The sequence below is a fragment of the Bombyx mandarina genome, chromosome 22, assembly GCF_030267445.1.
Source record: "Bombyx mandarina strain Sakado chromosome 22, ASM3026744v2".
Classification (NCBI taxonomy): Eukaryota; Metazoa; Arthropoda; class Insecta; order Lepidoptera; family Bombycidae; genus Bombyx; species Bombyx mandarina.
This window is the reverse complement of record NC_143228.1, coordinates 18107211-18133238: the sequence shown is the minus strand read 5'-3', so window position 1 is coordinate 18133238 and position 26028 is coordinate 18107211. Positions and strand designations below refer to the sequence as shown.

The following is a 26028-nucleotide window of genomic DNA, read 5'->3' as shown; positions in this document are numbered from 1 at the left end:
TCAACACTCACAGAAACGCCGCGTCAGAGCGAGGCTGTAGATCGGTGATAGGTCTGTCTGCTAACAACTGCAGATAGAGTCTTTTTGCAGGTAAAAGTAACGGGTTTTCTTTAAACGCGTGAGATGAGACGACACGCGTAAGGTGAATGGTGTTAGAAAAAGAGGTCCAATGTTCGCGCTCATAACAGAGCAGCGGCGGGTCGGAAGGTTGTTGTTGTGAAATTGTAGCGAACAGCGAGGCGGGGGCAGACCTCACGTCGGGTCTCGCGCGTATCCACCGGCATCACACGCACCGCGCGCTGAAGTAGGTCGACACGTCAGACGCCTCGTGCTGACGAGCGGCGCCGGGCGGCAGGCGACCTGGCGGCCCTCAGACAACTATTACTGGCCGATGATGGTGACGCAGTCCGCGGCGGAACTATCGATCGGACTTCATTTCTATTAACTGTCTATACTATTAAATTAAAAATGTAAAAGCTATCTTTTATTTCTTTCCCTCGGGAAACTACACTGACACTTTTCCTTGAGCGCGTCGCCCGTCGAAGTCGCGACCAGCAGCTAGTAGTATATAACCAATCTCCCAAGCTAGGATTTTCTCTGTCGTGAAAATCAAGGTATAATACACGAAATCGTAATAAAATATAATAATATACATTTAAATGACTACTTACATACATACATTGAACTCAGAGTAAATAATCGTATTTATCACACTAATTGTACCGTATTTCTTGGTATAACAGTGGACTCCAAACTGCAGTGGGGACCGCATATTCATAAATTGGCGAGTAACCTTAGCTCTGCAGCATACGCAGTAAAAAAAATTAGAATGTTAACAAATGCGGACACGGCTCGTTTAGTTTACTTTAGTTCCACAGTGTCATGTCCTATGGCATTTTGCTATGGGGCAATGCGGCCGATGTAGAAATGATATTTATTCTGCAGAAAAGAGCTATACGTGCTATTTATAACATGCACTCAAGGGAATCCTTGAGGGCAAAATTTAAAGAAATTAAAGTTCTCACTATGCCATCCCAGTACATCTTTGAAAATTTTATGTATGTTCGTAAACATATTGAGGAGTTTCCTAAAATGTCGGACATACATAATAGAAATACTAGGAACAAACACAAGCTTGTTGTGCCGATGAGTAGGTTACATAAGATACGAAACTCATTCGGGTGTTTGTCTGTGCGCCTGTACAACAAAATCCCACAAGATGTTCAGAACCTACATATACATAGGTTTAAGAAAACTATTAAAGAACATCTGTGCAATAAAGCTTACTATAAAGTCAATGATTATCTAGAAGATTGCACAAAGTGGGAATGAGTTGCTCGCTCCGGGCATTTCAATATTGTAATAATTGTTATGTTATAATACTCATGTAAAAATGAATATTAAAAAAAATCTAATATTAAAAAAAATATCTAATATTTAAAAAAAAAGACATGCCCGCTGAGTTTCTTGCCAATTCTTCTCAGGACGGAGGCTAGTTCTTGTGAATTGGCGGTAGTTCTTTTGACGTTCAATAAGTATGTACTTTCCTTTATGTTGAATAAATTTTTTTTGATTTGATTTGATTTGATTAGTGTTTATCTAAAACGGATATCTGACTAAAGTCCCTCGGTCTGGGTCACATAATAGGTTGTAAAAAGTATTTTCGCATTATTGTATGTATGAACTTGTAATAAAATCTCTTTGGCAATACTATTTGTATCAGGCTGGTTTTGGTATTATTAAAAGTTTAAATTTGAAAGAAGATAATTCCAAATTCAAATTATGAAAATGTGTGATTTTTATTTATTTTTCGTACTGTCAAGATGAGTGAATCTAATAAAGAAATTCGATACATTTTAAAAATTTACTACAAAAAAGGTGCAAATGCAACGCAAGCCGCGAAAAAAAATTGTGATGTTTTTGGATCTAGTGCAGTGTCTGTGAGAGTAGCACAAATTTGGTTTAAGCGTTTTCAATCCGGAAATTTTAATGTGAAAGATGCGGTCGCTCTGGTCGCCCTATTACGAATAAAATGGATGCCATTTTTGAAAAGTGGAACAAGATCGGCATATCAGTAGTTACGGCGTAGCTGAAGAGCTGGGAATTGACCACTAAATAGTTTTGGCGCATTTGAAAAAAACTGGGTACACAAAAAAGCTCGATATTTGGGTACCTTACGAGCTCACTGAAAGGAACCTAATGAACCGTGTACTCATTTGTGATTCTGTATTACGACGTATTAAATCCGAACCATTTTTTCATTAGCGACGTAAAATTTGCATAAAACATTTGCATTCATACAAACGTAGGCCGTTTGGATTTTCGACATTCCCGTTCTCATGTACCGTTTGGAACCCCGGGCTGTACGGAGCTCCGGTAATCAATGGCGTATATAAGTAGAGTAAAGCCCCTATCCGTAACGATAGGATTTTTTAACGCTTACGGTCTCGCAAATCAACGTGATCAGGTTTCTGACTTTTTGCGTGACCATCAAATTGATATCTTTTTAGTGCAGGAGACCCTACTTAAGCCCGCGCGCCGTGACCCTAAAATCGCGAACTATAACATGGTCAGGAACGACAGGCTCTCTGCCCGTGGTGGTGGTACCGTCATTTACTATAGAAGAGCCCTGCATTGCGTCCCGCTCGATCCTCCCGCGCTCGCTAATATCGAAGCATCAGTGTGCCGAATCTCACTGACGGGACACGCGCCGATCGTTATCGCGTCCGTTTATCTTCCACCGGAAAAGATCGTTCTAAGCAGTGATATCGAGGCGCTGCTCGGCATGGGGAGCTCTGTCATTCTGGCGGGCGACCTAAATTGTAAACACATCAGGTGGAACTCACACACCAAAACCCCGAATGGCAGGCGGCTTGACGCGTTAGTCGATGATCTCGCCTTCGATATCGTCGCTCCGCTAACCCCGACTCACTACCCGCTAAATATCGCGCATCGCCCGGATATACTCGACATAGCGTTATTAAAAAACGTAACTTTGCGCTTACACTCGATCGAAGTAGTTTCAGAGTTAGATTCAGACCACCGTCCCGTCGTTATGAAACTCGGTCGCGCTCCCGATTCCGTTCCCGTCACGAGGACTGTGGTGGATTGGCACACGCTGGGCATCAGCCTGGCTGAATCTGATCCACCATCGCTCCCGTTTAACCCGGACTCTACCCCGTCTCCTCAGGATACCGCTGAAGCCATAGACATCTTAACGTCACACATCACCTCGACATTAGATATATTATCGAAACAAGTTGTAGCGGAGGACTTCCTTCACCGCTTCAAATTGTCCGACGATATTAGGGAACTCCTTAGAGCTAAAAACGCCTCGATACGCGCCTACGACAGGTATCCTACCGCTGAAAATCGAATTCGAATGCGTGCCCTACAACGCGACGTAAAGTTTCGCATCGCCGAAGTCCGAGATGCCAGATGGTCTGATTTCTTAGAAGGACTCGCGCCCTCCCCAAGGGCTTACTACCGCTTAGCTCGTACTCTCAAATCGGATACGGTAGTAACTATGCCCCCCCTCGTAGGCCCCTCAGGCCGACTCGCGGCGTTTGATGATGACGAAAAAGCAGAGCTGCTGGCCGATACATTGCAAACCCAGTGCACGCCCAGCACTCAATCCGTGGACCCTGTTCATGTAGAACTAGTAGACAGTGAGGTAGAACGCAGAGTCTCCTTGCCACCCTCGGATGCGTTACCACCCGTCACCCCGATGAAAGTTAAAGACTTGATCAAAGACCTACGTTCTCGCAAGGCTCCCGGTTCCGACAGTATATCCAACCGCGTTATTAAACTTCTACCCGTCCAACTCATCGTGATGTTGGCATCTATTTTCAATGCCGCTATGGCGAACTGTATCTTTCCCGCGATGTGGAAAGAAGCGGACATTATCGGCATACATAAACCCGGTAAACCAAAAAATCATCTGACGAGCTACCGCCCGATTAACCTCCTCATGTCTCTAGGCAAACTGTATGAGCGTCTGCTCTACAAACGCCTCAGAGACTTCGTCTCATCCAAGGGCATTCTCATCGATGAACAATTCGGATTCCGTACAAATCACTCATGCGTTCAACAGGTGCACCGCCTCACGGAGCACATTCTTATGGGGCTTAATCGACCAAAACCGTTATACACGGGAGCTCTCTTCTTCGATGTCGCAAAAGCGTTCGACAAAGTCTGGCACAACGGTTTGATTTTCAAACTATTCAACATGGGCGTGCCGGATAGTCTCGTGCTCATCATACGGGACTTCTTGTCGAACCGCTCTTTTCGATATCGAGTCGAGGGAACCCGCTCCTCCCCGCGACCTCTTACAGCTGGAGTCCCGCAAGGCTCTGTCCTCTCACCCCTCCTATTTACCTTATTCGTTAACGATATTCCCCAGTCGCCGCCGACCCATTTAGCTTTATTCGCCGACGACACGACTGTTTACTATTCCAGTAGAAACAATTCCCTAATCGCGAAGAAGCTTCAGAGCGCAGCCCTAGCCCTAGCACAGTGGTTCCGAAAATGGCGCATAGACATCAACCCAGCGAAAAGTACTGCGGTGCTATTTCAGAGGGGAAGCGCCACACGGATTTCCTCCCGGATTAGGAGGAGGAATCTCACACCCCCGATTACTCTCTTTAGACAACCCATACCCTGGGCCAGGAAGGTCAAGTACCTGGGCGTTACCCTGGATGCATCGATGACATTCCGCCCGCATATAAAATCAGTCCGTGACCGTGCCGCGTTTATTCTCGGTAGACTTTACCCCATGATCTGTAAGCGGAGTAAAATGTCCCTTCGGAACAAGGTGACACTTTACAAAACTTGCATAAGGCCCGTCATGACTTACACGAGTGTGGTGTTCGCTCACGCGGCCCGCACACACATAGACACCCTCCAATCTCTAAAATCCCGCTTTTGCAGGTTAGCCATCGGAGCTCCGTGGTTCGTGAGGAACGTTGACCTACACGACGACCTGGGCCTCGAATCTATCCAGAAATACATGAAGTCAGCGTCGGAACGGTACTTCGATAAGGCTATGCGTCATGATAATCGCCTTATCGTTGCCGCCGCTGACTACTCCCCGAATCCTGATCACGCAGGTGCCAGTCACCGTCGACGCCCTAGACACGTCCTTACGGATCCATCAGATCCAATAACCTTTGCATTAGACGCCTTCAGCTCTAACACTAGGAGCAGGCTTAGGGACCTCGGTAACCGTACTCGTCGAACTCGACAAAGAGTTCGCCGTGCAACCTAACCCATGAATAAGCTCGCTGAGTTTCTCGCCGGATCTTCTCAGCGGGTCGCGATTCCGATCCGGTAGTAGATTCATTCGCGAAGCAGCTACTCTTGAGCTGTTAGATCTCCTTCGGAGGCGCTCGGGTAGCTGTTAGCAAATCCCACACCTCCTGGCTGAGCCTTTGCTCGCCCACCTGTCCTGGTGAAACTGGAAAGGCCTCCGGGCCACCAGTAATCCTTCAATCATAAAAAAAAAGTGTACGGAGCTATGAGATGTTCTCTTTTAGAGGTTTGCGGAGTAGTCCCTTGTGAAGATTTCCGATTGGGGGGGACTAAATCTAGTCCAGTTTAACCCTTCTAAGACTCAAGTTTGCGCGTTCACCGCTAAAAAAGCCCCCTTTGTCGCATCGCCACTCTTCGGAAACACTCACCTTTGTGCCAAGCCGAACATGGGCATTCTGGGCGTAGACATTTCGAGTGTTGTCCAGTTTGGCGGTCATTTGGAGAGCAAGGCTAAAATGGCCTCCAAAAAACTCGGAGTACTCAACAGGGCCAAACAGTACTTCAAGCCAGCTCACCGCCTTAAGCTGTATAAGGCGCAGGTGCGGCCTCACATGGAGTATTGTTGCCACCTTTGGGCCGGGGCTCCGGGTTATCAGCTATCTCCCTTTGACCGAATCCAACGTAGGGCATCTCGGATTGTCGACGATCCTGTACTTGCCGATCGGCTAGATCCTTTGGCACTGCGTAGGGATCTATCTTCCCTATGCATACTTTACAAAATTTACAATGGGGAGTGTTCCGAGGAGTTGTTCAATTTAATAGAAGCCGCTGATTTTCGCAACCGATCGTCTCTCCGGAACTATCATCCGCACCATCTGGATGGTTGGCGTTCCACTACAATGCGTTTTAAAAACAGTTTTCTGCCACGCACAGTAAATCTCTGGAATTCGTTGCCATCAGCGGTCTTCCCCAACAACTGCGACATTGGGTTATTCAAGAAAAGAGCATATTCTTATCTGAAGGGTAGGCAACGCACTGGCGTAAACGCTGGTGACGTGGGCGGCGGTGAATCACTTACCATCAGGTGACCCGTCTTGCTCGTTTGCCTCTTAGTTGTTATAAAAAAAAAAAAAAAAAATAGTCAATGGTAGGCACTGACTTCAATGTGTGTACGGCATTGCTGCTGACGTCAAGAGCGAGAGTGACTACTAACCATTAGGTGAGTCGTATGTTCGCATGTTCGTATGGCCATGTATGTTGTAGAACTGACGATCGCTGGAGCGGACGGGTTCTCGAGTGGAGGCTGCGCAGCGAATGACGTAACTCGGGACGCCCCCTAGCTAGGTGGAGCGATGACCTCCGAACGGTGGCCGGCAAGAAGTGGATTGGGAGAAGCCTATGTCCAGTAGACGTGTGGGCTGATGATGATATCGGCCTGCATAAAAATACTATTATTGGTTTTTGAGTCCCTAAAACACCTTGGCCCACGGTCTGCTCCCAGGATCGTGCCCCCTGGGCGCGGACACCTCGTGTGAGGTTCGGCTCCTGACCGAAAACAAATGGTACATTCGGCCGGAAGATCGGATATTAACTTATCTCTTAACATATTATTGAATAGAGCTCTTCTAAAACTCGTCTGGAGCTCATTCAACAAGAACATCGTTTAGCTAATTCGGGATGCCCTTCCACCGCTGAATCGGCAAGAAACGCAAGTCTTGCTCTTTTAAAAATGTTATTACTTACATATCTTAAAAAAAATAAGGATTTAAAAAAACGTACTTGAATTACTGAACACCGGCTAATCATCAAGTCAGTACCTACTGATGTTGCTGTGTGGAGAAATTTCAAACTCCCATCGTTTTATTATTTGAAACCATGAAGCGTCGTATCTCTTAAAATATTTGGCGACTTTGTTGTAATAAATTTTATGCCAAGGAACGAGTTATCAAATTTAGACTATAAAGTTAAAATTTTGCCGAAATTCAAAATAATGAAGAAGAATCTCAGAACAGACCGTGTCTTTATTTTTTGTATGCGTAATGAAATAAAGAAAATGTACCTAATTTAATTAAAGTAATTTTAAACTGATTACGTTCGATTTTTGTTATGATTATTCGGCTTCGACTATAATCAAGTCCCATCCTTTTAAATATGTTTTTATATATTGTCGGGACTCGGAAAGCGCCTTTCAAACCAACGGAGCAAGAGGTGAGAAAGAAATATTCTTAACTCTTGCAGAGGGCTTTCCAGTAGTTGCTTAATTTGATATTGGTCGTTTTAGGTTAGTTTAGTTCTGAGTTTAGTAGTGAAAACAGTTTTCTGCCACGCACAGTAAATCTCTGGAATTCGTTGCCATCAGCGGTCTTCCCCAACAACTGCGACGTTGGGTTATTGAAGCAAAGAGCATATTCTTACCTGAAGGGTAGGCAACGCACTGGCGTCGCTGGTGACCGTGGGTGGCGGTGAATCACTTACCATCAGGTGACCCGTCTTGCTCGTTTGCCTCTTAGCTGTTATAAAAAAAAAAAAAAAACTCGGTGCCGGGGACGGAGCCGCGGGTTGGAGGAAGGCGTTCATCCAGCTCTGGCCACTGCGAGGAGGCAGTCTCTTCTTGGGGATACTCACTTCAGCAGTGTAAAAATTATAATTGTTCTCATTAAAAAGCTAGAAATTACGCTATTGAACTTTTGGATGAAGGATTGATCAACACAAAAGATAATAGAGTCGGCTAGGTGTTGACCCCGACCCTACTATCTAAAACAGACATTCAACCTACTGGCCGTAGGACGCCTGTTCCGTTTGCTCGGGAAGGTCTTCAACTGACAGCCCAAATGTCAGGCCGTCGGAACTTGAATTTATGCAAACCTATCTTGAAAATCTCGTTAGCGAGATTCAGACATTTATCCAATAACTTGTATTCTATAATATTCATCCGCTACATGTACCACTGCCATGCCTATTTCCATCGCATCTCGAAGCAGTAAAACGTCTCGGCTTGAGGAGGGGGGGAGGCAACCATTGTACTTCCTACTTGGAACTCATGTCTGAGGATGGATGGTGTCATTTACGTTATTGATGTGTATGGGCCCCGATAACCACTTAACGGCAGGCCATGATCTCGTTTACCCATCTACGCATTAAGGGGTGCGTGAAGGGTCAATTGGTTGTTTAAGGATATTTTAATAACAAAAACTAAAAGACAAATAACATTTTAATTAAATTATTTAATGGTATATTAAAATGTACACATGATTCATCATTAATCAACCATGATCTAAACGCACTGGGTGACACATAAGTATTTGAAATAAAATAAAAAAGATATTTTATTTACTAAGTGCACCCTAAATAATATATTGCGTAGCCCTGGTATATAATACACATTTTCTATGAACACTGAAAATAAGGCGCATCTAACAAAGTAAATAGACGAGAGAGCACAGTCGGTGGGACAGTACTAAGCACTGAAGAGAGGCTGGGGGTATCACTCATCATCATTGGAGATTGTGTGGATCGCGGTAGTCTTGTTACGATTGATTTCAACATACACGGGCACATATCCGGGCGGTCGTTGCCTGATGCTCTGGTCTTCCCGGGAGCGCGTCCGCAGGGAGGGGCTGCTCGCGCTCTGCTTCGTGCTCCTGTAATGACCGTTCAACAGCGGCACGTACGTCCAGCGCGGCGTGCTCTCCCCAACATCTGTTGTGGACGGGTCCGTCGTAACCTCCGTGATATTTTCATTTTTTAGTTTGATGATAATAATTTCCTTCTCTTCGTCGGGAGGCTGACTTTGCCCGCGAAAAGCCTTTCTGGTATTTGCGGCAGCAGCCTCCTCGATTTTATATTTTTGTAATTGAATACCGTATTGCTCAGGTACCTTTGCGTCTTCATGACTGAATCTGAGCACTTCTGTAGGTCCAGTCCAGGGTGTCACTGTGGACTGGTCCCGTTGAGTCTCACTCGTATCCAAGGACGGCATAATATTCAATTCAGTAACTTTTGGCCCCGGCAGTGTTGTCGCTCTTCTCTCGGCTTCTGGAACTATTCCGGAACTATCTATGTGGAAGTCATTGACTTGATGGGTCGACAAGGTGATGGTTGTTGGAGCTGCCATCGTCGTGGGCGTTGGCTGGGTCATATCTTGTGTTGCAGGATCAATATTTAAATCTTTTAGCAGTGTGTTTTTCATTTGTGTATCTTTGGGATGCACGTTTACGTGAAGTATAATATTTGTGCCGATGCTGATACTGGGATCGACATCTGCTACTAGTTGGGTTTTGTTTGCGTCCCTGCTTTGCATAGATGCTATTTTATTAGTTGAATAAATGTCTTTGTGCTTGTATAAAACCCGCGGTTTCCTTCGGACAAAAGTGCGCGGAACAGAGATAGTCGGCTTCCTCTTGAACTGAAAAATGGGCCGTGATGTAGTGATGTAAAGAGTGTCTAAGTTAGAAAGTTGTTTAGCTGTAGCGTCTTCAGCACGCACGTCTCCCTTTGTCTTTGCGCTGAGCGGAAACAAATTAAGTATAACACTGAATGAGTCGGCGGCAGTAGATGATGCGTTGTCACCTCGTGTTGTGTTTTGGTTTTGAATTTTGGTATTGTAATATCTTTTGCTGTTGAAACTTTTTCTAACAATCGGAGTTTTATTAGAAGTTTCTACAGATTTTTGGAATTGCCACGGAGAAAACCTAAAGAAAGCGTCAGCTAGAAGATTTACTTCTCCGGGATTTTCCGGTTTGAAATTGAACAAAGGATCAGGTTGGTGATTGGATTTTTTTATTTCAACCATCGTCGAATCTTGTGTGATTAAGTCTTTGCTTCTATGAGAATTTTGATTATCCAAGCTGTGCTCCATGTACACACCGGTGAACGCGACCGGCGCGCCGCCCGGCTTCGTGTACGAGTACACATCCCCAGACTTAGCATTAATAGTTTTTTCCAAGTACTTTATAATTTGTCTGATGTTTTGCAATCTTTGTGCATTGCGATATTTTTCTACCCAACTCCTGGAGCCATACGTCTTGCTGTATGGGAGAGGAGTCGAGGTTCTGTATTCAAATAAAAAAGGTCTGGGACTGGTTCTTCTAAAGGCGTTCTGCCTGTAATTGCCCACAGTGGAGGTCGGTGGCCTGACGTTTCCGTGGATCTGGTTAGCTGTTTTTGACGCCGGAATAAATTCAACGGCAGGGTCGATATAACTGTTTTCTTGGAGGGCGTTGACTAGTAGCGGCATTCGTTCGTAATAGTCTTGATCAAATCCGAAGTAGCTTCGGTCGAGTCTGTCGGCCATGGGGTGCTCGGAGGCCATGTATTTTATGTCCTCAGTTTTTGGATTTTGTATTGTAGTCCATTCTACAGCAATTATATGTTCATAAATTAGTATTGTAACCTGCAAAACACATTAAATAATTTACAGTTGTTCACTATTAACCAGTTCGAAGTTACTTTTCAGTAAATGTCAAGCTATTGTATAGATTTTAACGCGGGCCTTGAGCGCGACTTGAGAGCGAAATCTTGAAATTCCGTAACGAAAAAAGCCTTCCACCCCTCACTACGCCTACTATGTAGCTCTCGTTCAACGCATTCACACGTTGCGCTTGTGTAGTGTTTAAAGTAAGAAGTCTAAATACCGATTTATGTACTATCAAAATATGTGATATAATTTCGTGGGTAACACAACGATAGCGCGATTCAGCTTTTGCGTCAAGCGCCATCTATCGGCGACAAACGGAATTGTAAAATAGAAAATTATATCACATTACAATGCGTTGGGCGTGCCATTTTCTATCGCTTAATCGAAGAATTTTATTACTACTCCTACTACTCATTCAGTGATTGGAGTGGCATTAAAAATAAACTAGCTAAACCGTTGATTCTGGGCGAATAAGAGTTAGAACTAGCATCCAAAGGCGTGTCTCTATCCCATGTAGCGCCCTCTAGTGAGTGCGCGGTCAAAATGGAATACTCACAATGTAGCAGATTTATTTAAAGTTAGCCCACTGATTTTCTCGCCGGATCTTATTTTATTGTTGTTTTAATATTAAATTATTATTGTCGATTTATAATTGCATAAGTTGATAAAAAATGCTATGCAATAGCTTTACCGCCGCAGTCTCCGAGTGCCACACGTCTTTTTTTTATGAATTTGAATGTTTTCAATAAAACGCTGTATTTCATCATACACTGCAAAGTTTACTTTACAACATAAAATTGAAATATTAAGAATTCAAGAAATCATAAACATTATTGTTAACATTATCTACATCAAAGTCTGTTTGTTCGTCACGTTTCCATTCTCTCTGTATCTCTAGATAAGCCGGCTTGTCGTGTGGTATCATTGAACTGTATGTGGTGGACAAATTGAGAAGAGTTGCATTAGCTCTGTCGTTGTCCACGAGTACTTTAGGTGCTGTTATATTATTAGTATTAAGAATTAGCTTGAAGAAGTCGTTCTCTTGAAATTCATCGTGCCCAATGAAGTTTTCTTCATCAACTACAACATTATCCCAGCTCAGGATTTCCTCTACGGTGTATAAGTCCCCCCGCCCGTCGGCTGCTGCCAAAGTAGAGTTTTTGATGAATGTTTTGATGTTATAGAATTTAGTTTCATTGCTTTGATTAGAATTAGCTATTTGATAGGTCGTACTGATAACTTGAAATTTTGGATCGTTGTGTTCGCTATTAAAGCTTTCTTTCACTGTAACATTGTTGATGTTTTCTGTCGTATGGTGGCTATAAAGTATTGATTTTCTCGTCGATGAAGTTATATTTTTGTTTTCTGCAATGGGATCATTTTTATTTCGTCCTGGGTACGTTGGAGCTTTTTGAATTCCCTCATTTATTATTTCTGTTTTTTTAACATGCATTTTGTGATTTTCATCGTACGTTAGTTTATTTTTCATTAAACTTAAAGTATCGTCCACAAAATCCAAATTTGTAACTGCTCGTGTTGGATTAAAGTATTCTTCGTATTCTTCTGTACTGAGCTTAGAATATTTTTGATAAGATTCGTTCAAAACTTTGCGAACGGCGGAACTTTTTGGTTTATATGCTTTTTTATCAGAATGCATAAACATCTCAGACGTTGCAGTTTCGTGAGTAGAAGGAGTTGCAGCTCCAGTGCGGCCAGGCGTGGTTACTCTCGGGTGATTCTGTTTGTGATGGGTACTTTGCTTCTTAGTAACCTTCAGTACTGGAGTGGCAATTGAAGTTTGAGGATCATTATGTATCCTGTTGTCACCGCTGAGCTTTTGTTGGTTTATGTTATTTTTGTCTTTAATTTCATTTGGCCACGAAATATTTGTCGCGGGTAAGCTTGGCACTTTATTAGTTTTATTTGTGTTCGTGGCCCGACTAATAAGTCTGAGACTCTCAATAAGTTGTCCTTTAGGTCCCAATTTATTTTTTGTTTCTTGAGAATTACATGATTGTGTTATGGCTTTTAAATGTGGTACAACTTGATTTAAACCTATTATAAGCTTGCGCAAGAGTAAATAAATTTTCTCCAAACAGAGACAGTCAGAAGTTTTTTGGGTATCTCTATAGCCATGTTCATCAGAATTTCGTTTTATATCTTGTCGTTTATGGTCTCGGAGCGGTGTCTTGAACTTCTGAAAATCCCTTTTCACTAATGAAAGAGTGTCAAAATTTGCTCTATCGCTGATCATTTTATGAAAATAATTGAATATTCTCTGATAGTCCCTTATTTTCTTATATTTTGTGTAGTATTCGGTGGTTTTCATTGGATGCCGGTAGTATGAAACGGGTAACGTTTTTGGTTTAGCTGTGTAGAGAAGTTTGCCCTGTGTCTTCTCAAGATGCGCGCGCGGGGTCATCGTGCCATCATAATGTCCGTTCATGCCGTCTTCGTTGATGTTTGAATTATTGTTATTTGTTTTAATGGAATTACTCGTTAGCGCCTTCAATAGCAGTGGAAGAAGTTTGACAGTTGCTTTATCAGATACAAATGTAGTGGGTAGGGGATCGTCGAGGTTCTCTGCGACGCTGTTATTGAAGCCCAGCCACTTTGGGTTCAGCATAAAGTTCTTGCTGTTGTTCCTTTGAGGATGCAAACTGTACTCGTACACGAGAAGTACCGTCTGTAATTTAAAACGTCTTATTAAATTTCTGATTTAACATTAAATTCATTTAATTACAATATGAATGAAGCAACGTAAAACATGTAAAATGTAAACAACAGCTGTATTTGGGTTAGTGGATGAGAAAAAACAGTGCGCGTGCAATATGGTGCAGGTGAATGAAGTGAAACTTCTTTTTCGATGTACAGTATTGTGTTTTTCTTCATTTTTCATCCTTAAATCAGATTGCTCTTGTAATAATAATATATATTTTAATACTTTCTTAAAATATTGGACGCTACTCGTTGCTAGCGCTCGCGCTGGCCTGTAACAAGAATACTACGCGCATGCGTTCGAGTGCCACGCATTCACTCTCGCTCTGTTTCTTTCTATTCCATGGTAGCGTTAAACGTTTAACGCAACCTTGTTGGAAGTCGCATAGGAAGTTTCACTTCAAACACAAAGATCAGGATTGTACTGTGACCGGACTTTGTTACCTGCTCGTGTACGAGTAGATTAAATACATTAGCAGCCCGGAGTTATCGCAACACGCCGTAGTGCTGTTAGCCACCAGAGATCTGTCAAGCGCAACTATCCATCTTTATAACCCGCTTGTCACTATTATAAGTTTTTGATCAACTACTTTTGTAGTTGTGCTTTTACTAAATAAACTATTCTTACAAAAAATACGAATTAATAATTAAGTCACATACGAATGTTCACCATTAACATTTCTAGGTTATCACCTATCAATACCAATGAAATAAACACAGGCTTCGTGTTACCATCTCAGTCCATTCTTTAATTCAATGTCGATATTTATGACTTTGTCTTCAGGCTTCAGGCAAATATACAAATATATATATGTCGTGGATAACGACTTTTAGTAATATTAAGACGGTGGTTTTGATTATTATTTTAAATGATGAAATGTTGTTTTGATAAATATCACAAAATGAAGGGTAGACTCCGTAACGCCACAGTATAAAATAGCGATACGTGGACAGAGTCGTGGCATTCCGTGTCAGACAGTCATTCCGTCCGTCTCAGTCAGTGAGTCTCTGACAGTCAGTCAGTCAGTCAGTCAGTCAGTCGGTCTGTCGGTATGTGGAACGAAACTGTCGGTTTACCCTGTCATTGTGAAAGTTGTGTGTGTTGAGTTTCAATAATTATTATTCAAAAAGTTTTATTGACTAAACTGAGTTCAATCGAATACGAGTGATAACGGAACCTACCGCTCAGCCATTCCTGACGTGTGCCAACATATATATATAGACATAATTTAAATATTGGAGGACCATGTCGCCGCACTAGTGGCAGCCACCCACACGATCCCCCTGCCCTGTCCGAGTGAAGCCCAGTTTTATACATAGTATAGTTTACATTGCAGATTCCCGGGTGAGTATGTGGTGCATGGGAATTATATCTTATAGTAGAAATAATACTCAATATGCATAATACTGATCCGGCTTAGTATTATAACATAACTTAATATTATAAGTACCTAATAAAAGGTAAAAAGTACCTATAGGTACGAGAGAGACAGAAATAGTATTTGCCATCTCGGTATTTGTCTTGGGTTGAGTATTTCTAAGTTAATCAATATGCGGATTCGCTGATTTAGGCTAAATTCATATGACCGCGCGCGCGGTGGAAGCATTCACACGACAGAATATGTACGCGCGACAGTCTGGAATCAAGATTGGAGAATGGACGTGGAAGAGGCAATTATGGATTTTATACCGAAAACTGAGACGTCGGAGAAGAAGACAAAGACGATACTGGGTGCATCTTGTTCTAAGTGAAATACTTTCTTTTTTTGTAACTTTAGATCCCCACCTGAGACTACACGAAGAATTTTTTTAACTAGTTTAGAATGTCAGTTGCACCTTTGATTTTTTATATGATAGCGTTGAAAACTGTAAATGTCGATACAGTTTTGAGAACTTGTAGCTCGCGCGGTACAAGAGCCTGCGCGAAGCTCGCAGTGCCGCGTGGTGCCGCGTGGTGCCGCGTGGTGCCGCGTGGTGCCGCGTGGTGCCGCGTGGTGCCGCGTGGTGCCGCGTGGTGCGTGGTTATGTGAACAATACTGACAATAAACACTGTTTAGATTGATCTTGTACTTCATGTACGGTCATATGAACTTAGCCTTAATTTGTTCCAGTTTGAAGTGTCAGAGGGCTTCGCTCCACGCGATGTGCTGTACTACAGCGGTGACTATTTTTATTTGATAGTGTATATAGTTATGTCGAGTTTCTGAGAGTTTATTAACAAACAGCTCGTTTTACTTCCCAATTATTGAAGCTCGATCACACTTGATTTATTTTATGTTCTTTTGTATTTTACATATATAACTTTCCTCCATCCGTCAGTGCAATAAAAAATACAAATAAAAGATCCATATTCAGGCAGCGAAATTGAAGGGTTTGTAGGAAGTCTATGTGCTAGGGGTGCGGGCCGCGGGACTAAACTCTCATTCCGATAGAGGCACCCGTCACGTGCGGACGTGCCCATCGACCACTCGATCGCCCGGCCTTTGTTCGCCCGGCTTTTGTTAGCCCGGCCATTGTTCGCGCGGCCTGTGTTCGTGGTACATCTGCCGACCAAGTGTTTTTTCTGGAAGTTTTTATTTGTTTTGTTTCTTTTTATTATTTCTGTGTTCGTGGTACATCTGCCGACAAACCGTTTTCCAGGAAGTGTTTATTTGTTGTGTTTCCTTTTGTTATTCCTGTTTTTTTGTGTTTTTTCTTTGTCCTGTAGTAATCACGCCGCATCGCCACCTGTGTTCAATAGAACCGCTCAGTTCCGAGAAGTTGGGGCCTCGCCGCAAGGCGAGTGTATTCAAAGTCCCGGGGCAGCCCCACCTGGGCACGTATCCATAATGGACGCTGTATTCGCGGAATTTCTCCGGCTTCACTACCCAAAGCTCACTTCCGAGTTTCTGGCCTTCAAGGCCGACCACACAGCAAGCCCTCTCGTGGACTCCGCCGACCTCGCTGCTCCTGCGTCGCCTGTACCTGCGTGCAAAGCTTCTGCATCGAGCACCGCAGCCTCCGTCGTGCCTGCCGTTCCCGCGTCGCCTATACTGGCGAGTAAAACTGCTGCGTCGTCCGCCGTGGCCACCGTTCCAGCTGTGCGATCATCCGCGGCCTCCGTCGCGCCCTCCAAAACACCTCCTCGTAGGTCACCTGCGCCCGCCTCCTCGTCCTCCGACTCTGACTCGGAGATGGAGGTCGACCTCGCCCCCGCCTCATCGACGGATGGATTTACCCTGGTACAAAAGGGTAAGAAGCGTGCCGCGGAGTCTCGAGCTCCCGCGGCCGCTAAAATTAGCAAAGCCGCGAACGAATCCCTAAAGAGTTAGATGTAGAGCTCGTAAAAGTCGACCTGTTAGAACAAGGCCTACCAGTGAATTCTGTGCACCGTATGCACACCGGTCGCGGTAGGGAGCCATATAATATGGATTTAGTCGCTCTCCAGCCTACCCCCGAGGGTAAGAAAATCTTCAACACACAGACCGTCTGTAGGCTCTCCGGTATCGCCGTCGAAGCCCCCCATAAAAAAGGCACTCCTAGCCAGTGCCATAACTGTCAACTGTACGGGCACTCTTCCCGTAACTGCCACGCGCGCCCCCGATGCGTCAAATGTTTAGGCGATCACGCTACGGCCCTATGCACTCGCGATCAAAAAACCGCGACGGAACCGCCTAGCTGCGTCCTGTGTCGAACACAGGGTCACCCCGCAAATTACCGCGGATGCCCCCGAGCCCCGAAAATAAATCGCCGCGTCGCCCGCCAAAACCGCCTCCGAGCTTCCGGCCCAGACATCAAAGCCTCGGCACCCTCTGCGTCGCAGGCTAAGCCAGCGTTCGTTCCGGCGGCGGTGCCCAGTGTCTCGGTCTGGGCGAAACCGCTGCCGTACACGAACACGGCCACAACTCCCTCCTCCGCGATTCGTCCCGCCCCCGCGACTCGTCCCTCTCCCGCGACTTGCCCTCCGACCGCGTCCGAAAATCTCGCTTTAGCGATCGACTTCTTTCAGTCGATCAACTTTGAGCGCGTTAACGCTTTGGGCGACGCCATTCGCGCTGCCTCCACTGCACAACACTTTATCGCCGTTGTGCAGGAATACGCCGACGTATACGCGTCATTAAATACGTACGTCCTCCCCTCACTCCGCCGGTAATCAATGGCGTATATAAGTAGAATAAAGCCCCTATCCGTGACGATGGGATTTTTTAACGCTTACGGTCTCGCAAATCAACGTGATCAGGTTTCTGACTTTTTGCGTGACCATCAAATTGATATCTTTTTAGTGCACGAGACCCTACTTAAGCCCGCGCGCCGTGACCCTAAATCGCGAACTATAACATGGTCAGGAACGACAGGCTTTCTGCCCGTGGTGGTGGTACCGTCATTTACTATAGAAGAGCCCTGCATTGCGTTCCGCTCGATCCTCCCGCGCTCGCTAATATCGAAGCATCAGTGTGCCGAATCTCACTGACGGGACACGCGCCGATCGTTATCGCGTCCGTTTATCTTCCACCGGATAAGATCGTTCTAAGCAGTGATATCGAGGCGCTGCTCGGTATGGGGAGCTCTGTCATTCTGGCGGGCGACCTAAATTGTAAACACATCAGGTGGAACTCACACACCACAACCCCAAATGGCAGGCAGCTTGACGCGTTAGTCGATGATCTCGCCTTCGATATCGTCGCTCCGCTAACCCCGACTCACTACCCGCTAAATATCGCGCATCGCCCGGATATACTCGACATAGCGTTATTAAAAAACGTAACTCTGCGCTTACACTCGATCGAAGTAGTTTCAGAGTTAGATTCAGACCACCGTCCCGTCGTTATGAAGCTCGGTCGCGCTCCCGATTCCGTTCCCGTCACGAGGACTGTGGTGGATTGGCACACGCTGGGCATCAGCCTGGCTGAATCTGATCCACCGTCGCTCCCGTTTAACCCGGACTCTACCCCGTCTCCTCAGGATACCGCTGAAGCCATAGACATCTTAACATCACACATCACCTCGACATTAGATAGGTCATCGAAACAAGTTGTAGCGGAGGACTTCCTTCACCGCTTCAAATTGTCCGACGATATTAGGGAGCTCCTTAGAGCTAAGAACGCCTCGATACGCGCCTACGACAGGTATCCTACCGCCGAAAATCGTATTCGAATGCGTGCCCTACAACGCGACGTAAAGTCTCGCATCGCCGAAGTCCGAGATGCCAGATGGTCTGATTTCTTAGAAGGACTCGCGCCCTCCCAAAGGTCTTACTACCGCTTAGCTCGTACTCTCAAATCGGATACGGTAGTAACTATGCCCCCCCTCGTAGGCCCCTCAGGCCGACTCGCGGCGTTTGATGATGACGAAAAAGCAGAGCTGCTGGCCGATACATTGCAAACCCAGTGCACGCCCAGCACTCAATCCGTGGACCCTGTTCATGTAGAATTAGTAGACAGTGAGGTAGAACGCAGAGCCTCCTTGCCACCCTCGGATGCGTTACCACCCGTCACCCCGATGGAAGTTAAAGACTTGATCAAAGACCTACGTCCTCGCAAGGCTCCCGGTTCCGACGGTATATCTAACCGCGTTATTAAACTTCTACCCGTCCAACTCATCGTGATGTTGGCATCTATTTTCAATGCCGCTATGGCGAACTGTATCTTTCCCGCGGTGTGGAAAGAAGCGGACGTTATCGGCATACATAAACCCGGTAAACCAAAAAATCATCCGACGAGCTACCGCCCGATTAGCCTCCTCATGTCTCTAGGCAAGCTGTATGAGCGTCTGCTCTACAAGCGCCTCAGAGATTTCGTCTCATCCAAGGGCATTCTCATCGATGAACAATTCGGATTCCGTACAAATCACTCATGCGGTCAACAGGTGCACCGCCTCACGGAGCACATTCTTGTGGGGCTTAATCGACCAAAACCGTTATACACGGGAGCTCTCTTCTTCGACGTCGCAAAAGCGTTCGACAAAGTCTGGCACAATGGTTTGATTTTCAAACTATTCAACATGGGCGTGCCGGATAGTCTCGTGCTCATCATACGGGACTTCTTGTCGAACCGCTCTTTTCGATATCGAGTCGAGGGAACCCGCTCCTCCCCACGACCTCTCACAGCTGGAGTCCCGCAAGGCTCTGTCCTCTCACCCCTCCTATTTAGCTTATTCGTCAACGATATTCCCCGGTCGCCGCCGACCCATTTAGCTTTATTCGCCGACGACACGACTGTTTACTATTCTAGTAGAAATAAGTCCCTAATCGCGAAGAAGCTTCAGAGCGCAGCCCTAGCCCTAGGACAGTGGTTCCGAAATTGGCGCATAGACATCAACCCAGCGAAAAGTACAGCGAAAAGTACTGCGGTGCTATTTCAGAGGGGAAGCTCCACACGGATTTCCTCCTGGATTAGGAGGAGGAATCTCACACCCCCGATTACTCTCTTTAGACAACCCATACCCTGGGCCAGGAAGGTCAAGTACCTGGGCGTTACCCTGGATGCATCGATGACATTCCGCCCGCATATAAAATCAGTCCGTGACCGTGCCGCGTTTATTCTCGGTAGACTCTACCCCATGATCTGTAAGCGGAGTAAAATGTCCCTTCGGAACAAGGTGACACTTTACAAAACTTGCATAAGGCCCGCCATGACTTACGCGAGTGTGGTGTTCGCTCACGCGGCCTGCACACACATAGACACCCTCCAATCCCTACAATCCCGCTTTTGCAGGTTAGCTGTCGGGGCTCCGTTGTTCGTGAGGAACGTTGACCTACACGACGACCTGAGCCTCGAATCAATTCGGAAATACATGAAGTCAGCGTCGGAACGATACTTCGATAAGGCTATGCGTCATGATAATCGCCTTATCGTTGCCGCCGCTGACTACTCCCCGAATCCTGATCATGCAGGAGCCAGTCACCGTCGACGCCCTAGACACGTCCTTACGGATCCATCAGATCTAATAACCTTTGCATTAGATGCCTTCAGCTCTAATACTAGGGGCAGGCTTAGGGACCCCGGTAACCGTACTCGTCGAACTCGACAAAGAGGTCGACGTGCAACCTAACCCATGCATCAGCCCGCTGAGTTTCTCGCCGGATCTTCTCAGCGGGTCGCGATTCCGATCCGGTGGTAGATTCATTCGCGAAACAATTGCTCTTGAGTTGTTAGGTCTCCTTCGGAGGCGCTCGGGCAGTTGTTAGCAAGTCCCACCCCTCTTGGCTGAGCCTTTGCTCGCCCACCTGTCCTGGTGAAACTGGAAAGGCCTTCGGGCCACCAGTAAACTTTCAATCATAAAAAAAAAAAAAAAAAAAACTAAACTCTAAACTCGCATTAGTCACGGTCGGAGGTGTCACCTTATTACGAATGGCATCATTTACAATGAAGGCAGCGTTTACAATGAATCCATTTTTGTAACAATCCCTGACGTTTGGTTTTAATTGCACAGTAAAAAAATTGCTTGTTATATTTTTAGAATAACGCGTGTGATCGCACGATAGATATATATATATATATATATAGAGCTATCCGATCTCTCCGCCGCGCTCTTTACACGAGTATTATGAGCACAAATCAGGATACGCATCTACAATTATCAGGTATATACCTATATATATGCGGATGCGACAAACGAAGCGAACGCGTGCCACCTAGTGGATGCGAGCCGCAACTACTCGTCAAACATCAAATGGTGTGCTTCAGCAGAGTCCAAGTGTCATCGCTCGGGTTGAATCGAAGCACATTCGTCGCCTGACTTAGAAAGAGTGGAGACGTGATGGAACTGTCCACCGATCCAGCCGGACACAGTGTGGTGGTCGACGCTGCGCTTGGATCGTCTGATCACTGCCTTATCCGCGCTGCTATTCCACTCTCTCGTCCTGATCGTCGAGCGACGACCGTGTGTCGAAGAGTTAGGTTGTATCAAACTGGGATGGATTGCGTAAGCTTTACGCATTCTACCCATGGAGATGACTCTACTTTCCTCTGGTGATTCTGACGTCTGTGCGGACCGACTTAAATACGTAGTGCTTCAGGGGATGTAATTTTTTTTTTTTTTTTTTATTGCTTAGCTGTGTGGACGAGCTCACAGCCCACCTGATGTTAAGTGGTTACTGGAGCCCATAGACATCTACAACGTAAATGCGCCACACACCTTGAGATATAGTTCTAAGGTCTCAGTATAGTCACAACGGCTGCCCCACCCTTCAAACCGAAACGCATTACTGCTTCACGGCAGAAATAGGCGGGGCGGTGGTACCTACCCGTGCGGACTCACAAGAGGTCCTACCACCAGTAATTACGCAAATTATAATTTTGCGGGTTTCATTTTTATTACACGATGTTATTCCTTCACCGTGGAAGTCAATCGTGAACATTTGTTGAGTACGTATTTCATTAGAAAAATTGGTACCCGCCTGCGGGATTCGAACACCGGTGCATCGCTTCAACACGAATGCACCGGACGTCTTATCCGTTAGGCCACGATGACCACATTGTTCAAACCTTCCTCTAAGTTCCTCTTGGAGGTCGCAGCAGACCCTGGTATAATAACGCCAGTAGGGACACTGCACACCTCAAACGGTCCGCATACACGGCATGGGATGATGCGTCAGGACAGGAGAGGGGAGGACCCTAAAGTCTCAGAGGAAAAGCGGAAATTCAAGGCCGCTTCTAGATCCTATAAGAGGGCTAGGCGAAGTCGGAGCAAGTTACTAGAATTGGCTCAGCTCAGCTGGCGATCTTCTTGTATACCTTACTCACAGGTGGGCTGAAGTTTTGGAGAGCCAGGACGAGGCTCTCGCTGTAAGCCTGGATATCGCGAAGGCCTTCGACCGGGTCTGGCATAGGGCACTTCTGTCGAATTTGCCATCTTACGGAATCCCCGAGAGACTGCAAGTGGATCGCTAGCTTTTTAGATGGGCGGAGCATCAATGTCAGGCAGTTGTTGCTCCGATACCATGACCATTAACGCTGGCGGTGCTCTCCCCCACGCTTTTCATCCTGTATGTCAATGACATGGTTAAATCTAATACGCAACCGTCAAAGTACCCTAGTGCACTTTCAAACGGTACGATAATATAGAAATATGCTACCTCAGAAAATTTTAGAGGTATTGTTGTAGAAAGAGGGACATGCTTCATTTTCTTTCTTTCTTGCCCATTAAAATCGTCTTTACCACAGACTCATTGCTCTTATCAGTGCCATCGTTTAGCCGTGTTGTGTAACGCTTTCACTAAAATCGAATATCGCAATAAATTTGAATTTGTCTGTAATGTCTCTATTAAATCTTTTAAGGATCATTTAATTTAATTAAAATTATTACACAGTAAAAATATTACACAGTAGTATACAGTTAATTATGAAATAGTGTGGATTCTGCCTATACTTCAACTGTTTAGCGCGGCTTCTGAATGACTGGCTACTTTTTTTTTTGGAACGAAGTTTTTTTTATTGCTTCGATATGAGGACGAGCTCATATCGAAGTGAGGTGAATGAAGGTGGCCGGCAAGTGGATGAGGAGAGCAGCAGACCGGGCTCAGTGGTGTAGATTGGGAGAGGCCTATGTCCAGCAGTGGACGACTGTGGGCTGTTGATGATGATGATGATGATGAGGACGAGCTCACAGCCTACCTGGTGTTAAGTGGTTACCGGAGTCCATAGACATCTACAACGTAAATGTCGCCACCCACCTTAAGTTGTGAGTTCTAAGTTCTCAGTATAGTTACAACGGCTACTCCGCCCTTCAAACCGAAACGCATTACTGCTTCACGGCACTTGACATTAAAACATAATGAAGGAAATGTGAAACATTTGGAGGTTCTTTTCTGGATATGGTGTTGGACTTATTAAACTGATAGAAAGAAACATGGATCAACCCCAATAAAAAAAATATACAGGAAGAAACAATGTTACCTTATTCTGAGGACATACTTCCCGATGTTTGGACATTCCAACACGATAATGATCCAAAACATATGTTACGCACACACCGTTAAGGAATTTCTCACATCACAACACACGACGCATCGCACGATGAAAAAGAAATCAGTCAAATTGATTTTACCGCTCCCTTGGAGTGCTTCGTCATATACGTAGCCCAGGAGTAGCAGAGCAAGGTCGAACCGAGTTGTCGGGTCGAGAGTTGTGGTGCAAACACCAAATTGACGCGCGTATCTAGGCTATTTATTGCTCACATCAGTTTGGTACATAAATACATACAAACATTAAGCAGTTAGTCCAACAGTTGCCGAGAAGAAGTCCCACATTGAGGAAGAGTTGGCGGTACTCACTACGACGAGGGTGACGGTGACGGCGGCCGAGAGCGCCGCACACGCGCAGCCCTGGCGTAGCTGGCGGCGCTTGGACAGCCGCAGGAACTCCTCGGTGCGGGCGTCGATGGTCCGGTAGAGGCCGAGCTCCCGCAGGCGGGACCCGCCCGACATCACCGATCCTTCGCTCGACATGTTCGCATCACTGTCCGTCGTCGAATGTTGCTTGTTTGTTTGTCCAGCTCGTCCGCGAGACGATATGCAATTGTAGCATGTTACGCCGCCGCGCCGTTTCCTTTGAGATTGTCGGTATGTGACACTAGGGATGGGACACTTCTTTGTGGCTGTCGATGATCACACTAAGTGAAGTCAATCTATTATTTGCTTTCCTCTCAGGAACCTATTCAGGAGCATTGACACATATCCGTATGTTTTTTTTCTTAGTTATTTAAAAATTAAATTCTACGCTACATGGCCACGTTATATGAACGTTTTTTTTAATAAATATTCACAATTAATATTATTATATTTTTTTGCTAATTGGGTTGATATCAAAATTAAAAGAACAAATCGTAATAAAGAATAAATTAAATACATGTTTTTGTTCTTTAAAAAAATCATTCCTGAAGAGATTAAATATGAAAAGCGTTACTTGAATATTTTGTGGTAGACCAGCAGACGGTCCATTTGATGGTGAGTGGTTACCACAGCTCATGATCGCTACCGATTTCAGGGACGCAGCCAAGCCGCTGAGTACTCTTCGGTAACCATGTTTGAAGAAAGAGCTGTCTCCTTCTTCTTCCCCTTGATAAAGCTACATTACTAAAACGAGATGATGGGATCATCTCAAAGAATTCCTTAGAGCATTCCCCATGAAGTATATAGTACAAACACAGAGAATCGAAATTCTTCCGTAGATGCGCTTGGACACTGCCTTACAGGGCACATTCTCGTTGGGGCTAACTGATCCTAAGCACCCTACACGATAGCTCTGTTCCAAAGAACATGTCGAAACGTTGCACAGGCGTTCGACAAAGACTGACGCCGGCTGTACAGGCTCGTCGAGACACCACGAGCCCGCGCAAGGACGAGTGTGTACACGGCAACCTCGTCTCGTCTCGCGGCTCTCGTTCACTCTCGGAAGCGTGTCGGATTTTGCACTTGATTCCATTTACATGATAGCCTGACGCAATCACCTGAGTTCAAGTTTGTTTGTCGTGTGCCCGTGTGATCTTGTGCTCGTGTCTTCGTGCGTCCCGTGTCTCATCTCTAGAGCAGCGAGCCGCGAGCATGCGTGAGTGTCGGAGCGTGTCGCGTCGCTCGGTGAAAACACACCGATTATACGCAAATGAGTGAACGGAGCGCGCGCGGTCGTCGCGGACACAACCACTAACTAGAAAATAAAAATTAGCGACCGTAATCGACTCGAGAAACTACTTTGCTCAATTACTGCTATTCATATACTATACTATTAGTCTTGTATAGCTGAAACATTGCCAATAGTTTCATAACTAATGGTAAGATTCATGTCTTGCCCGTTAACCAGGGAATAAATGAATCGTCCTTACTTATTCGAGTATGAGAACCGTGGAGTGTTAGGTTCATATGTAACAGTACGTAGCGGCTCGAGTGACCTGCCTCCACATAGACCCGCCGCCATCAAGCCAGTGGCAAGAGGGCTTTTGTCCATCTCTGGCGCCTGGTTCTGGGCGAGCGGAGAGGACCATGCCGCGCATTAGCTAACGCACTCTAGCGCGCCACGAAGAAGACATTAAAGAGCGTTAGCTTGTCGATTTGACGCATTCAGATCCGGCAAGCTAGCTTTTGTCTAACGACGTATTCGGGAACGCTGGCGGCCTGATGGGACAGGTCATGATAGCCGACGAGTCGTTTTGGTCAATGACTCCGATGACTAGGCAGCCTTGAGGTAACGGCGTGTCTGGTTGCATTGTTGACTGCGGTCTCTCTTCCTACCTCACCTGGCTCTGTCCTGGGCAGGGTTTAGTGGTTTGGTAGAGAGTGCAGCTTAGAGAGTGCAATGCAGAGAGGACAGCTCTACAAACTTCATCCTCTCAAATATTAGTGATTACGCTACAAGTTTTTTTTTGTACTCCACGACCAAAGGTTCAAATAGTTTATAATAATAGGTATTAGATCTTTACCTATGAAGTTGTCGTTACTGGCCATTTAAAACGTACTTAATGTAACAACTTTTTGGCAACGAAAAAATACCCGAGAGACAGTACAAAATGCCGTAGAAGAGTTCATTGGTTTCCGTACACATGACTTCTTGAAGAAGGTCATCGAAAAATTACCGCTGCGCTCGCAGATATGCATCGTGCCGTGGGTGCATATTTTGACTGACAGAAATAATTTACAATTATTAAAAAATCTCTTTAACTTCTGTATAGTA

General features: G+C 45.4%; 1 protein-coding gene across 2 annotated transcripts; it reads right to left on the bottom strand.

Annotated features, from left to right (window-relative positions):
• Positions 1–8454: 8454 nt before the first annotated feature.
• LOC114245612 (uncharacterized) lies at positions 8455–24000 on the bottom strand. 2 transcript variants are annotated; one of them, XM_028177844.2, is made up of 2 exons: positions 23637–24000; positions 8455–10642 (listed from the first exon to the last, which is right to left on the bottom strand). In XM_028177844.2, the coding sequence occupies exons 1-2, from the start codon at positions 23808–23810 to the stop codon at positions 8735–8737; spliced, it is 2082 nt and encodes a 693-aa protein (XP_028033645.2). In that variant the 5' UTR covers positions 23811–24000; the 3' UTR covers positions 8455–8734. The 2 variants fall into 2 exon arrangements, with proteins under 2 accessions (XP_028033645.2, XP_028033646.2); XM_028177845.2 differs by lacking the exon at positions 8455–10642 and adding an exon at positions 11425–13352 and having other exon boundaries at positions 23637–23996.
• Positions 24001–26028: the final 2028 nt, after the last annotated feature.